A 21,871-nucleotide genomic window follows, 5' to 3' on the forward strand; every position below is an offset into this window, starting at 1 on the left:
TTTCTCTAGATTCTAAATCAAGCTGTACTGTACAAATGTATGTGTGGCAGATGCTGCCAGACTGCTAACAATGTACAACATAGTGGTGGTAGAGGTTGAATAAGTTTGACTGAATGTGGATTCACTGAAGGACATACCATCGAAGGGATTTGGCACAGACCGCATGTGGCACTAGTTAGCTTAGCAGTGTTGCTAATCAAAGTTCAAACATGTTTGCCGATCATCATGTGTCTACATCTCTGCAGTTGCATGCTGTTGCTCAGTGTACCCTTGACAGCTTGCCCACTAGTATTGAGTGTTGTTGGGACAGTCTGGACTTACTGGCTAGCCTAGCAGATGGAACTGCCCAGAGTGGGGCATGTTCATCTTGTTGGCCCATGACTACATGCTGCTCACTACTTTTTACTTGCCAGTCCTATTTATCACCTTTGCCCCCAAGTTTCCCTATTGGGGCTGCATGGTTCTTGATCAAATGTGAAACGTGAAAGTATAAAAATGTTGTGGCTTGTTGTCGCAACTCGCAACACATTGTGAATGTTTAGATCTATGTTTAGAATGTTTAGATCTACTAAATTCAGTGAGGTTGATTGTATGACAGGGATTCAGGGAATACATCTTGCTTTATTCAGTTGTCTCGACTGTTCGAAATGTGTGTAGAGCAGGCAATGTCTTAGCCAAGTGATGGGTGATGGCTTTTGTAATCTCTTTGTGCCTGCTTTGAGAACTTGACAGTTGTGGTGATGCAATGTATGACGGGTGTAATTGAGAGTGTGTGTGGTCTGCAGTACTGCAGGATGAGGTATGTGAATAAAGAAATATTCCCTGCTGAACTAGCAAGCGGCCAAGCGCGCACTCCCAACAATTGTGCAGGGTACAGAGAGCAGCATCCTGTGATAGAGGCTAGGGCAGGAATGCGATCCTTCCTTGTTGGGGGTGTGGCAGAGGGGCTCGATGTGAGTATTCTTGAGAGTAGCCTGACTTGTACTTCGTCAAACGACTGTATGCACTGAAGATACAAGATTGTGTTGTGACTCGTGAGCATAGGCCAGGGGGACGTGTTGGTATGTTGTTCGGTTCCTTTTATTTTCACGCACTATAATTTGTCAGTAGTTGGAATGACATGTTCTTGTCTACATTCTACGCGGGAAACTCCATTCCATGTAAGGTGATGAGATACGGCAGCCATGCATTGAAGGAAGCATGAGCTTAGTTCAGGGCTCTCTACAGGTTGGCAGAGAGAGTAGCGCCCAGGATTACAGTTTAGGCACCGGGTGAAGAGTGTCACAACATTGTGGGATAAAAATCTGTAATTCGTTTTTTTTACATTTACCTATTCCTATTGCTTGTCTGATCTAACGGGCATCCCTAATTGCTAAATCATACAGTGGTTCTCAACCTGTGGAACTTTTGTGCACTCTTCCGTGGAAGTGCGTTGATGTCAGTTACAGGGAATTCTGAGGTTAAGGAATGCCACAGAAAAGGTTGCCTGATTGAGTCATCATTATTAGGAAATGTGTCGTCATGTGTCTGCTCGTATGTGCACAGTGTGACTGCACAGTGCTGCGGATGGACAGTGACACTGAATCTGCCGGAACCGAAGCCTCAGTTGGAATGAACCCAAACATCAGTTGAGGTGGTGGATTTTTCACCTTCCCAGTCACCAGGAGATGTGACTGGATGTATGAGCCTGGAGCACAATCTCCTCCTACGAGCATGTCGTCTCTCTGCTCGTCGTAGCCGGTCTCTTCAACATGATTGTTGATGAGAGAGAGACACTTCTCGCTCGCTCGTCTATAGCAGTTTTTCCAAGTAAAATGTAGTGTTTTACAAGTGGTTTCTTCAAATGTAGTGTTTTAGAGACTGTATCGAAGTCACGCTGAAATGAAGACACGCTCGTAGTAGGTTGTGCTACAGGCAGCCTCCAGGATTCCACTGGATGAAAGACAGCAGTCATAGCCGAAAAGGCGAGCTGAGCACGGGAGGAGAAAATTCAACCCCGGATTCTAATCTGATGGCTTGTTTGTAAACTACTTATAATATTTAGTTGTAAATATGTGGAATGTGTATTCTTTTTGATCCATGTACACTAGGGCTGTCAGAACGAATTTCATAATATGAAAGAAATTCGAATATTAAAAAATATATATATATTCGAAAGCTAAAATTGCCATTCGAATGGAGCTTTTATAATTTATTAATTCTATTTAATATTTTTATTTAGTTTTATGTTATTTTATCCGCTCACTAAATGTATTGAGTAACGCATCTACCGCTGTGAAATCTCCCCGGCCGCTTCCACTGCATGTGAAAAGGTGCACGCCGGTCACGTCGCAGAAGAGGTCATTGATTGGCTAAAGTAGGGCCAGATTTCAGGGTAAGCCAATCAGAGACAGTCTACAGGGTGGGCGGGCTTACTGGCTGTAGCACATTTAATCACAGACACACAAACCCTTGTAACACATACATAGACACTAGTATACTACGCAGACAGAAATCGCCGGTAGAACGAAAATCATAATACAGTCTCACGACGCAACTTTATTGCACATCTGTGCTTGCCTTTCATCCACGCTTCTATAGCCTTTTAAATCTCATTTCCCATCCACGGGCACAAGCAAAGTGATATCAGCATCTTCCACCCGATCTGTTGTTTCTGACGAGGGTAGCAACTAGTTAGCATGGGAGCTAACAGTTTAACTCTGGTCCATATCGTTAGAAGCCAAGGAGTCCTCCTTAATAACACACTCGATGCTGCGTTTACACGGGCAGACACAGACGAATGCTAATATCATTTGGAGCAGGCCGAGCAGCTACTGTACACGTCTGTTTGCATCAACATGTTGCTGGCTTCACAATGAATGATAGATTTTATCGTTGCCTCTGCCCGTGTTTAATGGTCAGGATTTCACTGTCCACAGAAGGCAGACCTGTCAAAACTATGCACTTCCCAAAACTCACAAGACATGCCAGCCACGTGTATTATTATAGGCTAAATATGAGCTAAAATAAACAATGTAAATATTCGAATATTTTCGAAAATTACAAATAATTAAGCAATGAAATTCGAATTGGATTATAGAGGTGAACTGACAGCCCTAATGTACACAGACCAGCCATGGTGTATGAGAGTCAACTCGTGACAGATGTATTCATTCAAACTATAAAACTACAGTAACCAGTGACCACTACTGTAGAGTGTGTTACTGTTGTATAGCACCATAATGCTGTGTTGATAATCTACTCGTTCCGACGTGTCGACACACAATAGCTTATGTCTAGGGATACAGCTCGTTAATTTTTATTGATAATGTCCACCTTATCGAGCAGGCTTATCGAGCCGGGTCCTTATCGAGCCCACTATCGAGCATTTGCTATTATTTTGTGGAAAGCTGGGAGACAATACATTCTGAACAGAACCTTATTTTTATTTATTTGTTTGCATGCCATGACGCACGCACACACACACGCGCACATACACCTTTTCTATAATCTTCTCTTTATTTTAACCAACCCTTGCACTACATTTTACTAGGGCCTTGACTTGAAATACAGTTCTTTTCTAACAGACAGACCTCGTTCATGCAATTTCTGTTTGTAGCAAACTACAGCATGTAGGCCGCCTTTGTTTTAAATTGTCCCCCATTCGCACGTCGACAAAACCGTTCACACCTCGGTCGGAGATGCACTGCCACCCCCAATGGCCCCCATCAATCATTTAATCCACGCTACGTGCCTGCCCTTATTATATAGCAAGTGGCCCATGACGTCAGCTGCTGCTGGCTATACCCGATAACATGCTCGACAAGCCAAAAGCTTATTGATACTCGGGTCTCGATAAATGCCGAACCGGGTTTGTAATGGACCCGATTTTCCCAACAGACGCTGGGATTGGGGATGCATTCTAGCGTGCACTGCACTGTGCCGTACCTGCGAGTGCGTTTTAATGGTATTTTAATGGTACCACACCGTGGTACTGTTACGAGCATGACTCCACTGGTCTGGTGTCAGAGGCACTTGCCCATCAGACAAGTAGTACAGGAAAGGTGCAATTCTGGGGAAATTGGCTGTGTGGTTGGCTCGAAGGCCTAAGGAAAGGTGTTTTTGCTAGCCAATTACAATGTCAAGTCACCCCTGTGATCACGTATAAGTAATTAGGGGGGGGATGTATCCCCCAAAAATCATGTTTATGCAACGTTATTTTTAATTAGCATTTTCTTGGATGAAAATGTAATTGTTTTTGGCTCTGTTGATTCAACCATTTATGGCACTAAATTTGGAAGCCGATTACGGCCGAACGATACAGACTATCAAAATTCTGGCTGGTGTTTTTATCGGTTGGGTCCAGAGGCGATGTGTACCGATTTTTGCGAGTTGTGGACAAAATCTGTAGGTGGAAGAAAATTGTGTTTTGAAGAAAATTCTAAATGGCGGAAAATCTATCGTGACGCAAATGTGGGGAGATTGCATACCAGGACCCCGGGGGGTGACATCATTGCGTCCTTTCTCAATGTATTGTCTATTTGCAACACTGTAGATGCATTTTGTGTTCGCTCATTTAAGCTTCCGTTTGTTCGTCAGTGAAGTTGACGGAGCACCTGTGCTGCTGAGGTATAGTGGTTGTGTAAAGATGTGGGTCAGTGTTTCTCTGCTCTTGCTGTCGTTATTTCACAGACTTTTTAAGCTGCACACACGACGAGTTTGAGTTTTCTAAAACTTGAGTCACTACCACTGATATTAGGCTACTGAATGCACTACTTTTTTTTAAATTGAATGCACATTTATTTCATATTTATTTTAAAGATGGCAGAAGTTACAGTATTTTACTCTGATCATGAGTAAAATATAAAGTGGATATGAAGCCTACACCCCACTTCCGTTTTGTCGCGCAAATGTATCATTATATAAAAATCATCTGAACGCTAACTTAAAGGACAACTTTAGTTTTTTTTCAACCAAGGTTCATGTTTTAGGTTGTTATTGGAGAAAGTAAAAGATGAGTAAAACATTTTCGTTTGCTGCTTTCTTTCGTTTTTAGGGATTTTCTTTTTTACAAAACTTTTTTTTTAAATTATTTTACAAATTACATCTGGCCACAAAAGATCACAGGATCTACTGAATGTGAAGGTAGCCTACTGGGGGGAAGCCACACTGTGTGTCATAGGCTCAATTTGTCAGTTTGACACATTCAGTAGATCCTGTGATCTTTTGTGTCCAGATGTAATTTCTTGGTGTAGTAGGACTAGTAAAAAATAAAAGAGATTGCTATAACATTTTGTAAAGAAATACATATTTATCCCCATGCTCGAATGCCCCCGCTCCCCTATCAAAAACAGCTAAAATCCCTAAAACGAAAGAAAGCAGCAAATGAAAAAATATATACACTCACCTTTTACTTTCTCTAATAACAACCTAAAACATGAACCTTGGTTGAAAAAAACTAAAATTGTCCTTTAATCAATACAAATCCTTAAATGACGGAATATTCAGTCAATGGCAGTGAATGATTAAGCAGTTTAAGTTAATTCCCTTTGTAAAATAATATTGCTCTGTAATCATAGCCGATCGTAGAGCAGTTGTAGCAGTGGGTAGAGAGACTGTCTGGTAATCGCTGGTTTGACCACTGACTGAGCTCCCTACCAAGTGCTCACCAAGCAAGCCATGTGCAGGGTGAAAACAGGAAATTAATTTCCCCCCAAGACTGTGTAATTCTCTGTCAACGTTTGTGGGTGTTTTGTGGGACTTTTTGATGATTGGTTTGTAGGTAGGAAGACACTAAGACCACGGCAAAGAAAAGGAAATGCAGTTACAACAAGGGCTGGGGAAAGTATTTATCTATGGGTGAAGCCATGCAGTGCTCAAAAGGAGGGGTCACTGTGTAAGTGTGTATGGATACGTTCGTAATAAAACCAAAACAAGATTTCAACACGGATAAGGTAACAGCAGCTGAAATTAATTTTTATACCACACAGTGCAACACTCCCGAGTCCCAGTCATACAGATCAGAAGACTGTGGCAATAAGCTCTCATCAGTCATGTTTCCAGACTCTGATATTGCAAAGAAAATGACATGTGGTTGTACCAAGGAAGCATCTATAGTTACAGATGTGCTTGCACCTGACACCTGAGAGTTGCTTTTGAGAGCGTTTAAAAACACCAGTGGTTCAAGAACTCCAAAGTGACACAACTGCCCACTCCATTCTTTTCAGTTGCAGTACTTGGCTTTGTTAGGAGGAGGATGCTTTGATTCTTTATTGGTTCCTTTACTCCTTATAGAGCGTCGCAGTCCCTCCCCCTTTCAGAAAAACGAGTGGCCCAGGAAATGAAAACCCAATGCATTCTCCCATAGGCATTTCTTATTTAATTTATTTAAAGACCTTTTACTGTAAGTGCCGTACGAAGCCAACTCTTGTCGTGACAAATCATGACAACACACACAATTTTTCGGGCCAAACAAATAATTACAAAGAAGAAAAACAACAAAAAGTTTTTTTCTACTTTCTAATTCTTTGTTTGGCCCGAAAAATTTTGTGTGTTGTCATGATTTGTCACGACAAGAGTTGGCTTCGTACGGCGCTTAAAAGGTATTCAATAAAATTAAATAAGAAATGCCTATGGGAGAATGCATTGGGTTTTCATTTCCTGGGCCACTCGTTTTTCTGAAAGGGGGAGGGACTGCGACGCTCTATAGGTTGTAATTCATGTCTTCACAATCAAATCAAAGCCTCTTTGTTGGTGGTTTGGTGAATTGTCCAGTTTTATTGGTTGGTTCGTTGGTGTATTGTCCAGTTGTTGGTGTATTGTCCACTTGTATTGGTTAGTTGGTTGTATTGTCCAGTAAATGATTCATTTAAATGCAGTTAAAGTTTTTCTTTTAATTTGCATGTTCGTTCTATTATAGTTACTAGTCCTTACCCGTTCTGAATATATGAACAGCAAATATATATATATATATAATATTAGTGGTCCATGACATGAAAATGATGTTTGACAGTCAGCAATATTGTTGCTTATTCTAGATGTATTTTCGGATTTTCTGACTTTATCTGGCCTGTTAACATTTTCATAGACCTGGTTGCTTGTTTCCCTCTCAGACAATGTGGCAACCCTGGTCATGTTGATGATGTAGCTTAGCACACAACAGCTAGGACGATGTAGCAGCCTGCTGGCGTCATGTTTAAAAGTATTGTGCGCAATTTATGTCCCCGAATGTATGGATATGGACTTATGGCTCCATCGCTGGCTCTTTCTTTAGTAGAAGTAGAAATTTAACGTGTTGCTGAGTGTTTACCGTCCCCACACACACACACACACACACACACCGCCTCCTGGCCTGAGGGGGTTGGAGTGATGTAAAAACTATATTTGTACAGTGAAATACATCGGTAAAATGTAGCCTAGCTGGATTGTGGGATCGTGCAGATTTTTTTTGCCATGGAGAGAAGTGTGGCTCGGTCGGAGATAGACCACAACGGCTGTGCTGTCTATTAGGAGACACACACACACACACGCGGCGCCAAATTGTATAGGGCACATTTTGTTGTGTTGCAGCGGTAGCTAGAGGAAGCATGCCAGTGGGGTAACGGTGATAACGGTGGCCTGTGATGCAGGTGTCTCTAAGGGACGGAGGTGCGAGGTTAATTCACTAATAAATTCATTATTAATCATTAATGTGTCAAATGGGGAAAAGGGGTCCGTTACGCCCTCCATATAATTATGGTCCATGCCTGTGTGAAAAGTGGGAGTGATTTGTGCAGTGTGATGAGAACGCGCTGTCAGTGACATTCAGACAGACATTGTTAGAATTATTAGATAGATTATCATCACAGTGAGTCCTATTATGTGCTATCAGCTGGGGCGGGATAGAAATGTCTAATTGAGGAATAGAAATGTTTTTGTTTTTGTGTACAAATTATTCACACGTGCGACGCAACCCCACATGTGTCCCACTCCCACACAAACCTTTTGGTCTATGGCCTTTTATGCCATAGACTACTAGTAGTCTGTGGATCATCAGTTGAGAAAGAGTGGCATCTATGTATAGACATAGGTGTTACGAAAGCACTAATCTTAGCCCATATCCCATCCCAACTAGTGATACACCGATTATTCGACTGCAGAAAATATTCGGACGAAAATGGCTATTCGGTTTCGGCTCGAATAGGCCGGAAAAATATCACTGAATAGTCAAAACACGGGGTACCTACGTAACATAATGTTTTGTGGTGATGACGTGATCAAAATGCGGCTACAAGCACGGCGTGCCCCGCACACATGCCTGGCTAGCAAAACACGTTTCAACATATCAACCACCTTGTAGGTTGATATACACATGTCAGTCTTCTGCGGCTTGGAAATATTTACAAACATCAGAGATATTGTTATAATGTTTCAGCAGTCAGTCTGGAATTAGATTAGATTAGATGTCTTTATTATCCACAAGGGAATTTTTTTTGCATGCATACAGTCAGGACAATACAAATAATTACCGTATACAATAAAACACCCAGCAAAGTACTAGTAAAATAATTCAATTTTTTTTAAAGCTATTTAAAAGAAAACAAAGTCTCTCTCCACACCATGAAACACTGTGTGTGTGTGTGTGTGTGTGTGTGTGTGTGTGTGTGTGTGTGTGTGTGTGTGTGTGTGTGTGTGTGTGCCCCCATTATCGGCACTCAGTCCAGTTCATCTGCTTTTTTTTTGCGTATGCAATTAATGCATTCAACAGTGCTGAATAAATGTTTTATGGACCCATAATAGTGATTATTACTTAAGTTAACTTTTGCCATAATCGGGTAGCTTTAAGGTACTGCCATGACAGCAATGGAAAAAGATGTATAATATTATTCACATTCAGCTATTCGGTTTTCGGCCAACTATTTCCTATATTCGGTTTCCACGGATTGCCACGTTGATTCTTAATCAACGTGGTGGTCCCCGGTTCACAATCAGTTGAAAACCCCTGGTGTAGAGGCTTCTCATCTGGAGATGTTTCTTTTACGAGATAGATGGATGAATGAGGGACAGACCGGACTATGCATTTTATATCCTGGACTTGGGATATAAGTGCACATTGATAACATTGGTGCTCCTTGTATAACATTTTGGTAGGCGTTCCTACATTTGAAAAGGAAGTCGAGAAGTCTACCCTCAAGGCTTTACTTCATCGTATGCCAGTATTGCGAATGAACACAAGCCGATCTACAAGTCTACAACGCATCCATGATACAACACATTATGGGCTAATAGATTAGCTGTGTTTGCCATGCGACACTGTCATACAATTAAGGATGAATCAGCTGCCTTGCTGTAAACACAGACTTCACATGGCAGACACACACAGTAACCAGCCTCGCTCAGTAGTCTGTACTAGTCATCACACTGTGGAGGGAGGAAACGGCGAGACAAATGTCGCCCCCCAAATGTCACAAAAATCCAGACTAAAAATGCATGTCTGAATCGAATGTCAAGACTCGAGGGTAAGCAATGCTGATATAATTGGCCTGTCAGTGTTTTAGGGGAGAGGTTTTGCAATTTGATCACCAACAACCACATCGCTGTGACGCAGCCAGAAACCAAAGCAATTTGGTCAGTGTAAGACGTAACTATTTCTTGTCCGTTTCCCTCTCCTTAGTTCTCACCGCTGCAGTCACACAAGCTTCATTACAGTCGATGCTGCACAAGATCCTCACTGCGGGGCCGTCTGCTTTCAACATCACTACTCTCCTTTCTCAAGCTGCTCAGCTCTCCAGCCAAGGTAAGCAACCAAGCCCTTTAGAAAAGGAAAGGTTCCGCATGCAGTATTAATAGCGCTTCATCAGCTTCAAGTTTAAAACTGTAGTATTGCTGTATAATATACAGTTGGTGGCACTGTTACATTCATGTTTATCTGTATATGGCAGAACCAACTGGGCTTCCGTCTGCTTTGTTTTCCTTCAAGGGAACTTGCCAGAATATAGAATTGACAATGATGCATAGTTTGTGTGTGTGTGTGTGTGTGTGTTGACCCCAGCAGCCCAACAGTCAAACCAGTCGCCGATGTCGTTAACGTCGGACGCGTCATCGCCCAGGTCCTACGTCTCACCCAGGATCAGCACACCACAGACCAATGCTAAAACCCTCCACAGCACACCTCCCGTCATCTCGCATCCAAAAGTAGGACCACAGCCCTCTGGCACTCGCTCTGAATATTTTATGATGGAAGGAATTTGAATGCTAGCATAGTCCACATTTGCGGTCTGTTTTGAATGAATAAATGAGGCTGGCTCTGGGAGTTTGAGGCAAAATGTCCTATTTCTCAGTAGGAGCTCTCAAGTCTCATCCCTGCTCTTAATATTTTGTTTCAGGTGAGCACACCAGTGGTAAAGCACTCTGCTCATTCCCAGTCCACACCTCAGCAGCCCCATCCAGCTGATAAACACCATGGCCACGACACCACGACCGCATCGCCACGCACCACCATCCAGCGCCAAGGGTACGTTGGCCTCCCACACTCTGACCTTAAAAGTGACATGAAATTGTATTGAGAGTATTTAATATCCATATTGTGACTCATTTCCAAGTGAAACAGGAGCTGCACAAGTCTCAACCAATGGGGGTAGGGTCGAAGCGCACAGTAGCTTCCAGTCTCCAGTCACGGGCTAGATGCACATGTTTTACCTGGCTATGAGTAACTCTTTTTCGGGTTGCAGAGTACCAAGTCATGTCTGGCTGCAAATTTAACAAAGCAGTTGCCCATTTCTCTCCTAAACGGAGACATTTGAATGTACTGTTTAGCTTTGAAGAGAGATTGTCAATGCACGACGGTCATAGCCTGAAGATCATTTCGTTTTCACTCCATTATTCAGTCTGAAAGGCTTCTCAGTGCAATAGTTTTCTGAAATGAGGGCGTTGCCAAAGTGGCGATTTGTTCATTGCGACCATACTGTAGGTTGCATTTACTATGAAAATCTGTATCTCCCGTCCGTCTGTCTGTTCGTTAGTCACCCACGCCTCCATATATGGTTGCCAATCCATCGTGCCTCATGACATCATGGAGACACTTAGATCTCTATATATGGATCTGACCTTGTGACATCTCGTGACGACATGGAGACCCTTAGATCGCTTTATATGGTTCTTAGAGTGTTTCGACTCTTAACCACAACATTGTCCAGCTATTGTCCTTTGTCTATGCCAGAGCCAACAGGAGGTACACCTGTTCTTGGGGGATTTCAGGCACTTGGAGGTCTCTAGGACTGTGGTTTGCGTCCTGCCTAGGGTCCTCCTATGTCTCACCAGACTATAAGACTCTAGAAATGGAAAAGAACATATCGATTTCATTTTTTTACATTTAATTAAACTTGTGTTGTGTAAACAATAGACATATGACAAATTGAGTTGCTCAGGAGGTAGAGTGGCCGTTTCGGAAACGGAAGGTTCTTAGTTCGATCCCAGGTTCCCCCTGAGTTGATATAGTAGTGTCCTTGAGCAAGACACTGACCCCCTAATTGCTTCCGAGGGGCAGGTTGGTGCCTTGCATGGTTTCCTCAGCCGTTGGTGGGTGAAATGGTAAATGTAATGCACATTGTAAATGGCTTTGGATAAAGGTACTATTGTATATTTAACATTTGGTACTAAACACATAGGCATATTGGGGATATTAAGATTTTTCATTGTTCCTTATAAATTAATCTGCAGAGCCGTGCCCTGTAGGCCACTTGTATGCAATCAATGCTGCGGTGTCGAGCTGCACTTTTAATGTGACACTGCAGCTATGATTGTGCCCAGGGCAGCCTGCACAGATTTGTCTATACAGTAGGTTTCTTGCAAACAGTTAAACTGTACGCATACGCACGGGTGCCGGTTTCATGTAATCAATTCCCAACAATCCCCAAACATGTTGTTTTGTGGAGCGTTGGTTTCTGTTTATTCAACCTTGTGTGTTGGCTGGTGAGGCGCTCCTAGCAACACATACAGTATATACTTCACCCTGCAATGGTATCGAGAACAGCTGACATACAAGCTCGCATCACGTTGTGGATGCAACTGCTGTGAGCTTAGAGGTCTGCTATTCTCGGCCGTTCTCTGCGCGCAACAGAGCATTCATTAGGATTGAGGGGATACAGCTGTGCAAGCAACCAGGGTCTGGTGCCGTGATGTAGTGACAGCGACTGGTGGTGGTGTTTGGAGGACAACTGCGCTGAGAATCGTTATTATTGTTTACACACAGCAGAAAACCAGAAACTAAGTTTTATATATTTCAAGAGCGAGCGATCACAGTAAACATCCTAAACCGTATTCCTCCACACTGTGAGGAAAACGTTTGTTACTGCATTGAGCTTTTTAACTTCTTTTCTGCTTTAGACTGAGCATTCAGAGGTTGACCTTTGACCGTAGGATAGGAATACAACAATCCACGTCTGGTGTTTGACTGTTGACCTCTACCTTCCTTGTCCTTTTCTTTGCATCTAATGCAGAGACTAAATGGTTGTTTTTTCTCCCCACAAAAAGCTTCTAAACACTTGTACATTTGTAACACTTTTTAAACGTGTCAGTGTTTGGATTATAAACAGAAGAGCATGTTTAAATGCCATGATTGCACGGAGTCATCTGGTACTCCTTAAACCAGGCTAGTCGCTTTGTTGAATTTCTGATCAGTATTATTATATGGCACGAACAACTACCATGAAATCCTGACACTCTTTGATGGTGTGGACAACATCTAAACTAAAATTCAGGACTAAATTCAGGACATGTGTGGTGAATGTAAACAGACACTAGTTCTGTCCGCCTCGGCAAGTTCTGTGTTCTGTCGCTGGGTCGGCAGCAGGTTTCAACAGCAGGCTGGCATCGCTGTTGTCATTGTTCTTGGTGGTGGTGGTTTCATTGTCTAGCCTAAGCAGAGTACATTACTGTATGCATACGTACCCTACCTGGCAGGTGAAAACAAGCCACCAGATTACATTAATGCCTGATCTGCATGTGTACAAGGGGACAGGCAACGCGGTCCACCACCCCCCGCCCCCGGGCCAGGACAAAAGAGCTGTTAAAGTTGCGTTCAGACTTGGATGGTTAGTTTGGTTAGAGCGGCACGATTACATACAAAGACGAGAATTGCGCGAACGGGCGCAGCCTTATGCCTCGGCTCCCTCATGGGGGCCGAGGCATAAGGTCTAATTCCTCATGGGGGCAGAGGCCCCGTGGCCCCCACGGACTCTACATCTAATGAGTGGTCTTCTTTAATTGGTGCCTGTCTGCATGCGCATACTGGTTCTTATCAGAGTGACATTGTCTGGAAATGCCTCTATTGCTAGTGCTACATGCAATTTCTGTTGTGCTTATGTGCGTATTTGTTGAACAGAGATGCACTGTAGACAAACCTGGATTTGTCTTATGTCCTTGATTGATTAATTCTACTTTTGGGAAACGGGCCCCAGGTTTACTCTTGAAGAATGCCGTTTGCAACTTCACATTGTAGTTCTGTATTTGTCTTGCAAACACTACACTAGTGACCCCAGCGCTCTTGCTGTCGATGTCGCTGTAATTACGGAGACCATAGTACTGATATCATCTGTGCCGTCAGGCCAGAGCAGGCAGTTTTGTAGTGTGCGGTAGTATGCTTTTGCACTTGTAAACATAATCTGTCAAGCATTTCCTAATAAAGCTACGTAATATCAATTTAAGTAATAAGTAGTATTCGTTAATGACGATGAGAGTTTTCCTTTTGAGAATAATATATTGGTGTCCAATTCAAGTAAATGCAGGAAAGATCCTTGATACACATGTAAATTGTATCTACCCTGTGTGCACGCTTCACTGCTGCTGTTCCATAGGCTAGGCAAGTTCAGTGATTCCCAAACTGGGTGTAAGGACTAAGGACCCTCATGGGGGTCCCCATGTGATTTTGAGGGGTCCCCAGATGACAGTGAAGTGACAATTTAAGGACTTTCGAGGCCTTTTTAATGTCTAAACTAAGTTTCATTAGAATAATTCATTACTGCATGAAAAACTTATAAAAACTTGTCAAACATTGGCCAAATTGTCAAATAATATAACAAGGAGGCAAACATTTTGAGAATACAGCTGTGATGTGGCAGATCAGCTATTTTCACAATATTTATCTGTGGAACAGAGTCAAACACAATGTCAACTCAACTCCTACAATTCCAATGCCTTGTCAACGTATTTGGAATTTGGTCCCCATTTCAAATGATTATTTTGCATGGGCACGGCCTTGAAAATGTAGAGGACCACTGGGCTAGATGAGGATTCTGCCTAATTGAATTGCTATGATCTGCCATTGAAAGAGGGAGATTTAACCCTCCTTGGAGAAAGTTGTTCCTGACAATGTACATGCGTCAACTGTAGTGTTGTGACTCCATCTACTGGCGACTGCTGGAATAACATGCTAAATAACCACTAGCCATTTGATGCAATGGTAGGACAACTTGAGGGCCTGTTCATTCATTTCGGATAGATGTTAACACTTACAGCGCCATTTGCCTAGATCTACTATTAAAGCTCATTATTTAATAAAACCCTCAACGCCATTGCCATAGATTAATGGCAATTGCGCAATTGATCGATCAAGTCATGTTTATTCCACGGCACAGAGCCGACGCTGTGAAGCCCTCCACTGCACTCTGTTCGCTCCGTTTGGTACACAGGACCTAATCACGCATTGTCCAACTTCCTAGTTTATGACAAGGTTAATTAAATAAGGTTAGGAAGCAAAGACCGTATGGTGGACTCAATGTTGCTCTCTGGAAGGAAAAAAAACATGCGCAATGGGCTATATGCAGCCAACACTTCCGCGTTCAGCTTCCTTGGTCTCAATTGCCGTCGGCATGGAACAAGCTCCCACTGTACCTTCGTCAGGCAGCCTCTGTAGACATTTTTAAAGCTCAGCTCAAGACCCACTTCTACAACATTGCTTTTAATTGATCTTTTATTTTTTATTTTTGTTGTTCATGTCCTCACTGTATTGCATTACTGCTTGTTTTTAATGTTGTTGCCTTGCTTTTCTTTTATTCTCCATTTTTCTGTAAAGCACTTTGAGCTGCATTTCATGTCATGAAAGGTGCTATACAAATAAAGTTTTATTATTATTGCATGTTTCATTCCTTCCAGGGAGCAACATGGAGACCACCGTACGGTTTTAGCTTCCTGTCCTATTTAAATAGTCCTTGGTTCATGATCAGTTCCGAAAGTCTGGAAATGTGGCTTTTCAAAATAAGAGCTGGAAAAATGCTGGCGTGAATTATCATTTGTCAATAAATGCTAGCGCTGTAAGTGTTAAATACTCTTCAGATTAATTACGTTTATTAGATTTGAACAAGCCAATTGGAAGTTGTTGATACAACATTCACTGCAGCGTGCATTGACACGCACAAGTCTGGACGTTCAGGTGCACATCTGAAAACTCTTGCTCACAAAAGAGTGTGTCCCAGCCTCATCTACAGTAATCAATTGAGGACGGACATGTTAATATGAGATCATGTTCAACTGATTGAATTCTTGTACATGTATTGAATGTTCAATAGAACGTGCACTGGTCCCGTAAATAAGCAAATGAAGTAAAGCTTGAAAATGTCAATTTTAACGACCACCCACTACGTCTGTGTTTTCTCTCCAGAAGTCACAGGAGTCCCTCCCCCGGTTCCAACCACGTCGCCCCCGGCAGTAGCCACGCCCCCAACTCCGCTCCCTCTAGTGCCGCAGCGTCTCGGCCGTCCTGCTCCTTCACTCCCACCCTCGCCTCTTATTTCAGAGAGGATCTTATCAAACATGTCCAGGGCTGGCCTGCCGACCATGCGGAGAAACAGGTACGTACGTACTGCCATTTGCTGTTATTTCTATACTTTGTAATATTGGAACTAGGGATGGGAAAGATGGCCATGTTATGTTTATTGATATTGTGACTAGATAGTAGATATTATCTGCGATTTTGGTTATAATATTTTGCATGTTGTAGAAGTGTTTTCGTCTACTGGTTACTTGGTGTACTTTCCAAAATATTCACAAAATAGCATATCTACAAGCTGACTGCTTAATGCATTGAGCTTGTACATTTTTTTCCCTGCTACTTTTGGAAGAAGAAAACAAAATGAGCGGCAATATATATTTTCACAAATTGATATATACTAGTCCTTAACCGTTGTGAGATATTGCCCCCCAGAAATATTAATTACCAGTCATTTTAACTTGTATAATATATAATATTTTTGTGTTTTTTGTAATGAATAAAAACAGTACTATAACATGAAAGTATAAATGCTAAATGTTAATTGAACTCTGAGAGTGTAAAGGTGTTCATTTGGTGTGGTTCCATTTGGTTCTAAACTATCATTTAGCTGGGGACATGGGGGAACTCCCCCTTGCAGGACCCCTAAACTATGATTTACAATTGCACACACACACACACACACACACGTTGCGAAAGTAGCGAGACACACACAAAAAGTGTGTGCAAAAGTAGCTGCCTGGAAGGAATTGTTTACCAGGCAACGTGTGAAGCCGTGGCTCCGTCAGTGTGTGTGACCCACGGCTCCGTCAGTGTGTGACCCACACACGCGTGCGTTGCGAAATTCGTCGGGTGAAAGAAAGTGTGTTGTGCTGTGTACTGTATGCCACTGTTGTGTTGCGGCGTTGTGTGTGTGCGCCGCCAAATTGTATAGGCCACTGTTTGTTGTGGCCGCCAAATTGTATAGGCCACTGTTTGTTGTGTTGCGGCGGTAGCTAGAGGAAGCATGCCCGTGGGGTAACAGTGAGAACGGTGGCCTGTGTTGCAGGTGTCGCTAAGGGGCGGAGGTGTGCGAGGGTGCGAGGTTGCGCGTTTAAGTCGGCGTTTTAATTCACTAATAAAGTAATTATTAATTTGTAATTTGTTAAATGGGGAAAAGGGGCTTCGTTAAGACCTCCATATTATTATGGTCAATTATGTGTGAAAAGTGGGGGTGATTTGGTGCAGGCAGTGAGGAGCTACGGCAGTCACAGTATGATGATTCTAGGTCATTGGTCAAATAGTGTGATATTTGTCATAATTGGAACACTTTTTGTTCAAACCGATCCTCCTCAAGGCATCAAGACTACGTGAGGAGGCCCACACCATGGGGAGCATCTGCATGTCTGACAATTGCACCGAGCTAAAGAATCTACGATCCTTGGTCAGAGTCTGTGAAATCCAAGCAACATTGCGTGAGCAGAGGTGAGAAATCATGGGAGAGGACCACATACTTGCTGACATAAATGTTAATCTACAAGCTGACAGCGTGTTGCAGTTGCGATGCATTTTCATCTTGTAGATTGGGTATTTTTGGGAAAGATTTGGTACAGAGCGGAAAAAGTAGGGGGCCTTGTATAGACTCCTGGAGTAAAAGTATATTTAAGTGGTTAATCTTGCTTAGTATGAATGCATCAACTAACTCTTGCCCTCTCTCACCCCCACTCTTTCCCACAGGATACTATTCTTGAGACAGCAAATCAAAGAACTTGAAAAACTGAAGAATCAGAATTCTTTCATGGTCTGAGAACTTCTGGTTGAGAGTCCAAGTGAGAGCTGGGAAACACCCCATTGCACATAACCGTAGTTGGAAGCCGGAGGGAGAACCCTTGTTCAGTTCTTGTTGCCCCCAGTCTTAACACATAGGAGCTACAGTTGGGTTGGCTTTGGACCGTTGGGCTGGGCGCGCATAAGGGGGAGACGTGGAAGAGTTGTTGATATGGTAGGGGAGCAGGTGGGGGTTGATTTACAAACGCTGGTTTGTAAAAAAGAAAAAAAAGAAACCCGGTGGGAGAAATGTAGATTTCTTGTAGATGTTATCTATGTTGTAAATATGTTTTGTAGATTGAAGCCATGGAAAGCCATGCCTATCAAAGCTTTTGACATCCAAACTAATCAACACAGAGGCCAGCTATATTCATTAGCTAGCCTTTCCGTCATGTTAACTTGTCTGCAGACTTAAAGCTTCATTTTTGTTGATGGGCCCTTGAACCGTTGCCTTGAGCATGTCATGTGACCTGCATGGAGCAAGATATTTTAAGCCCTTAACAACATGCAAAAGGAGCACAGCGTAAAGTTTGGAACACTGGCCTCTAATTTAGTTCTTTATTGGAATTATTGCAAACTGATTAGTCCAGAGTCTACTATTTACTTGAACTGTAAGGGTCATCATGACTGTTCACAAAGGTTCAATGATCTGTTTGCAGTTTCCAGTTGCCCTGCATTTCCCAACTGAGAATAACAGTGCCTGGTGGTGTGGTGGAGTGAGTGTTTGATTAAAGAGAAAAAGAAAGACTTATGTGATGGCGTGCCGCTTTGGACCATTCCCACTGCTATAGCCCCTACCCTGGTCTTGGCTCTGCCCGCTTGGCAGCCCAACTGACACATCTCCTCCTGAGGGAATGACATCAACTGCAGTCACTTTAAACCTCTCCTAGTCATTTTGTTTCAAGAATATTTTTTCCTGTGTCATTGGGTTTGTTTATGGTGGAGAACTGTACTTTTAAAAGGTGATGTGGCACATCATGCCAGTCACGAGTTCATTCCTTTTTACAATTTGCTGTAGTCAGCGGAGTTTATGAAGAGAATGAAGAGGAAAGAAATGGTTCAACTGTAGTCAGTGGAGTTAATGAAGAGAATGATGAAGAGGAAAGAAATTGTTTTTATTAAAAGTTGCAGTGATGACTATGTCCAAATAGGTTGTAATCATGAATATCACTATTTTTGTTATTCGCATCCAGTTGGAACGGAGTGGTATTGCTGCCAACGGCAACCATGCAGCAGTATTGGGCACTGCTGAAAGGTGGAAGGACAATGCTGATCACTAATCATGCAAACCTGAGACGAAGCAGGGCAATGGAGAGGTCACAAGGTCAAATGTGAAATGTATGTATTGTAATAAACATGCTAAACTAAAGCGAGCACTGGGTATTATTTTATTGGAGTACTATAAGTTAGATTTGGTTTATACACTAGTGCCTTGTTGGAAGTCTTAAATCATATAATTTACATGAATATACCACATAGTTTATTGAAAGGTTCTTGTCAAGCATGTCATGCAGAGGGTTATCTTATTTTATTTTGTCCTAGCACGCTGTATCCGTTATGTTTGTTCCCCACTATTGAAGAGCAGTGTCCTAAGCTGTAGCGGCCACCATACTTGTACTGAGTAGAACTGCACCACACATCAGGAAGAATGGTGACCACGTCATTGCTTTGTATATTGTTTCCTGAAGTATATTGACAAAATAAATAAAGTACGCCATGTTGTGCTTTCATGGGCTTTTGACTACCATGTTTTCTCATTTTGCTTGCTCCTTACTTGATTGAAATACCTGTGTCCAGTTGGATTAATATCCATTAATATCCGTTAATCATAAGGTATTGAAAACATCCCTAGTCAATTGATGGTTCAAATAACAATTGAGTAACTAGTCTGAAGAACAGAGTTTTCAGTTTGGTGGAAAGTGGGGAGTGCAGTACTGTCCAGTATTTTGTACTCTTCGCCCCTATGGGGCATAAGGCATCGATAATGTTCCTCCACCTATCATGGTCATTGGCAAGCAGTTGCCTTGTGCCCCAGGTGTTTTAGGGAAGGGAGTGGGATGGACAGACTTGAGCGGTGTCTCCTCAAATTACCCCATTAAATTCAAATTACTCTCACGTACACGCGCACACACACACAAGCAAGTGAAGCTGACACTAGCCAAATATCTCTATAAAGCCACCGTCTGTTTTAAAATGTTATGTTTAAAACTTGTTGCATTCAAATACATCATATACATTATACAACATACATAATATACAACATTAAGATTATTTTTTTCCACAAAATTAGTAATATTGAGCTGGAAATTTAAAGTGACATGACAGATGACAGCTCATCAAGAGAATGGAGCCAGCCAGTGTCCTGTGAGGCTCCACCTGGACAGCTCGCATGAAAGACACGAGAGGCGTGAAAGGAAGTCTGTCTGCTGAGCTCTGCTCCATGTGTAACCCAGGTTTATGTGTCAATGCTGTTTATGCTTTCCATAACCTTAGCTTGGGACATGAAGTCATCCTCCGTTAGTTTAGGGGTGTCAATAGGGTTTCTGTTAGCTCTGGTCCATATAACGTTAGAATAACTTTTGTCAGACTGCAGGTGTTAGTGAGGTGAATGGTGTTGACAACACAGGAGCTGCTTGTACCAAACATTAAGAATTTGCCAACTTGGATACATTGGATTTAGTGGCTTTTACACCCATTGCTTTGAAATTGATAACTGACTGAAATTAGATTGCTGAATTGGTGAGTGAACATGAGGTGGAAATGTTGTTTGTTTGAAATGTTTATTCTGATTTAAATGTTTACTTTTGTTTGAAATGTAAATGATGTATTTAAAATGTAATGCTAGTAGATAAACTAAGCTGTTTTGTTAAGTTGATTATCATTTTGCATTTTATTTAGCAAGAGATTAATTTGGACTTTGTTATATACATTCCAGGTTTTTCAACAGACCCATGTGTGATGAGTATGATTCTCGTGATGATGGGCGGCAAGCTAACCACAACCACAAGCCACTTAACAGTGACTCGAATGATCTACTCTGGATTCCAGCTCTTTTGTCCTACCAGGGCGGGTAGGCCAAACTACAGCAGCCATATACCATTCACCCAACCCCCCATCTCGAACACATAGATACTGCCCCTTTTGACTATTGACTGCCTCCTCAGTGATGCCAATAGGGTGCATTTTGCATCCCAAAACTCAGATTATTGATAGTGGACCTTTCTGGGGGTCCCATGGACGCACTACTGTACCGTAATTTGGGGCTATTTAATTTACTTTGTTTGCATAACTCTTTGCATCTTTCCAGTTGCCAACCCTTTCCCACTCATGGATAAGTCTTGGATGCTTAATTACATCACTTCAGGTAAAAAGTAACATTAATTTAAATAAAAGGTGTCATTTGTTGAGACATTTACATAATGTTGAATTATAGAGCTTCAGCTGATAAAGTATGCCCTAATTACATTTAACTAAAGACCCCTGCTGTAATGTAGACTAGTTTCTACGGTAGCCATACTATTTTCTAAAGTGAATTAAGTGATATACTGTAGTTATATAGCAGCCAGTGACTGAGACAACAGGCTGATAAACAGCCAGTGACCGCTTTTTAAGTAAACACGCAAGTCCTGTTTCACCAGTAGACCTTGTCAGATTTAGTGGCAGTATGTGATTGCATGCATGCATAATTATGTGCACGAGTGTTTCACCATGGTTGGTATCTCACAGGAAGACTACATACCCACTCCCATACATGACTGAAACCACCATGTGCCATTCACATGGGTTCATCATGTGTCCGTGAAGTCACCCTTCCCTTCCACAACACCCAGCATAGGACACACTATGTGCAGTAGTTCTACACCTGTATGTAGTATGTACCACATACAACATACATATTGATTAGTAGTCTTTAATACAAGGTGGGAGATAAATTTCTCCCACTTTTTCTTATGACTAAACATGTGATGTGTAGTTGAGTTAGTGGTTGTATTCCACTGGACAACAGCTGTGTTTGACAAATTGCTGTACATCACTCAGCAGTTTGTTTTTTGTTATCAAACTCTTTGGGAGATTGTATCTGTGGGAAGTATGTCTCTGGTGTATTTAGTCTTGGTACAGTGGGCATGTGGTTAGAATGTGTTAGTACATTTTTTCCACCACGTTTTGTGTGCACCCATGTCTTCTCTGTAGGAGTCGGGTCTGCCTGTGGTGGCCTTCATTGATCATGATTACTGCACACCGAGGCTTTCCTTATTTTGGGGTCAGTCACAGTGCTGCTCAGGTATTCTGTTCCTTCCTGTTTAGGGCCAATTGGTTCAGGGGCATCTCTCTGGGTGTGGGTGA

General features: G+C 42.3%; 1 protein-coding gene across 4 annotated transcripts in view; it reads left to right on the forward strand.

Annotated features, from left to right (window-relative positions):
* The window catches only part of waca (WW domain containing adaptor with coiled-coil a), a 31,022-nt gene extending 11,760 nt beyond the window's left edge, over window positions 1-19,262 (forward strand). For 2 of the 4 annotated variants that reach the window (XM_080794262.1, XM_080794264.1), the window contains exons 8-13: window positions 9,632-9,754; window positions 10,010-10,152; window positions 10,344-10,471; window positions 15,614-15,803; window positions 17,058-17,185; window positions 17,438-19,262. In XM_080794262.1, the coding sequence (XP_080650388.1) occupies window positions 9,632-9,754; window positions 10,010-10,152; window positions 10,344-10,471; window positions 15,614-15,803; window positions 17,058-17,185; window positions 17,438-17,507 (782 nt within the window). In that variant the 3' untranslated portion in view covers window positions 17,508-19,262. The remainder of the gene's footprint in view (window positions 1-9,631; window positions 9,755-10,009; window positions 10,153-10,343; window positions 10,472-15,613; window positions 15,804-17,057; window positions 17,186-17,437) is intronic. The other 2 variants (XM_080794263.1, XM_080794265.1) reach the window with 1 other exon arrangement.
* Window positions 19,263-21,871: the final 2,609 nt, after the last annotated feature.

Source organism: Protomyctophum bolini (genome assembly GCF_963924005.1).
Source record: "Protomyctophum bolini genome assembly, chromosome: 21".
Lineage (NCBI taxonomy): Eukaryota > Metazoa > Chordata > Actinopteri > Myctophiformes > Myctophidae > Protomyctophum > Protomyctophum bolini.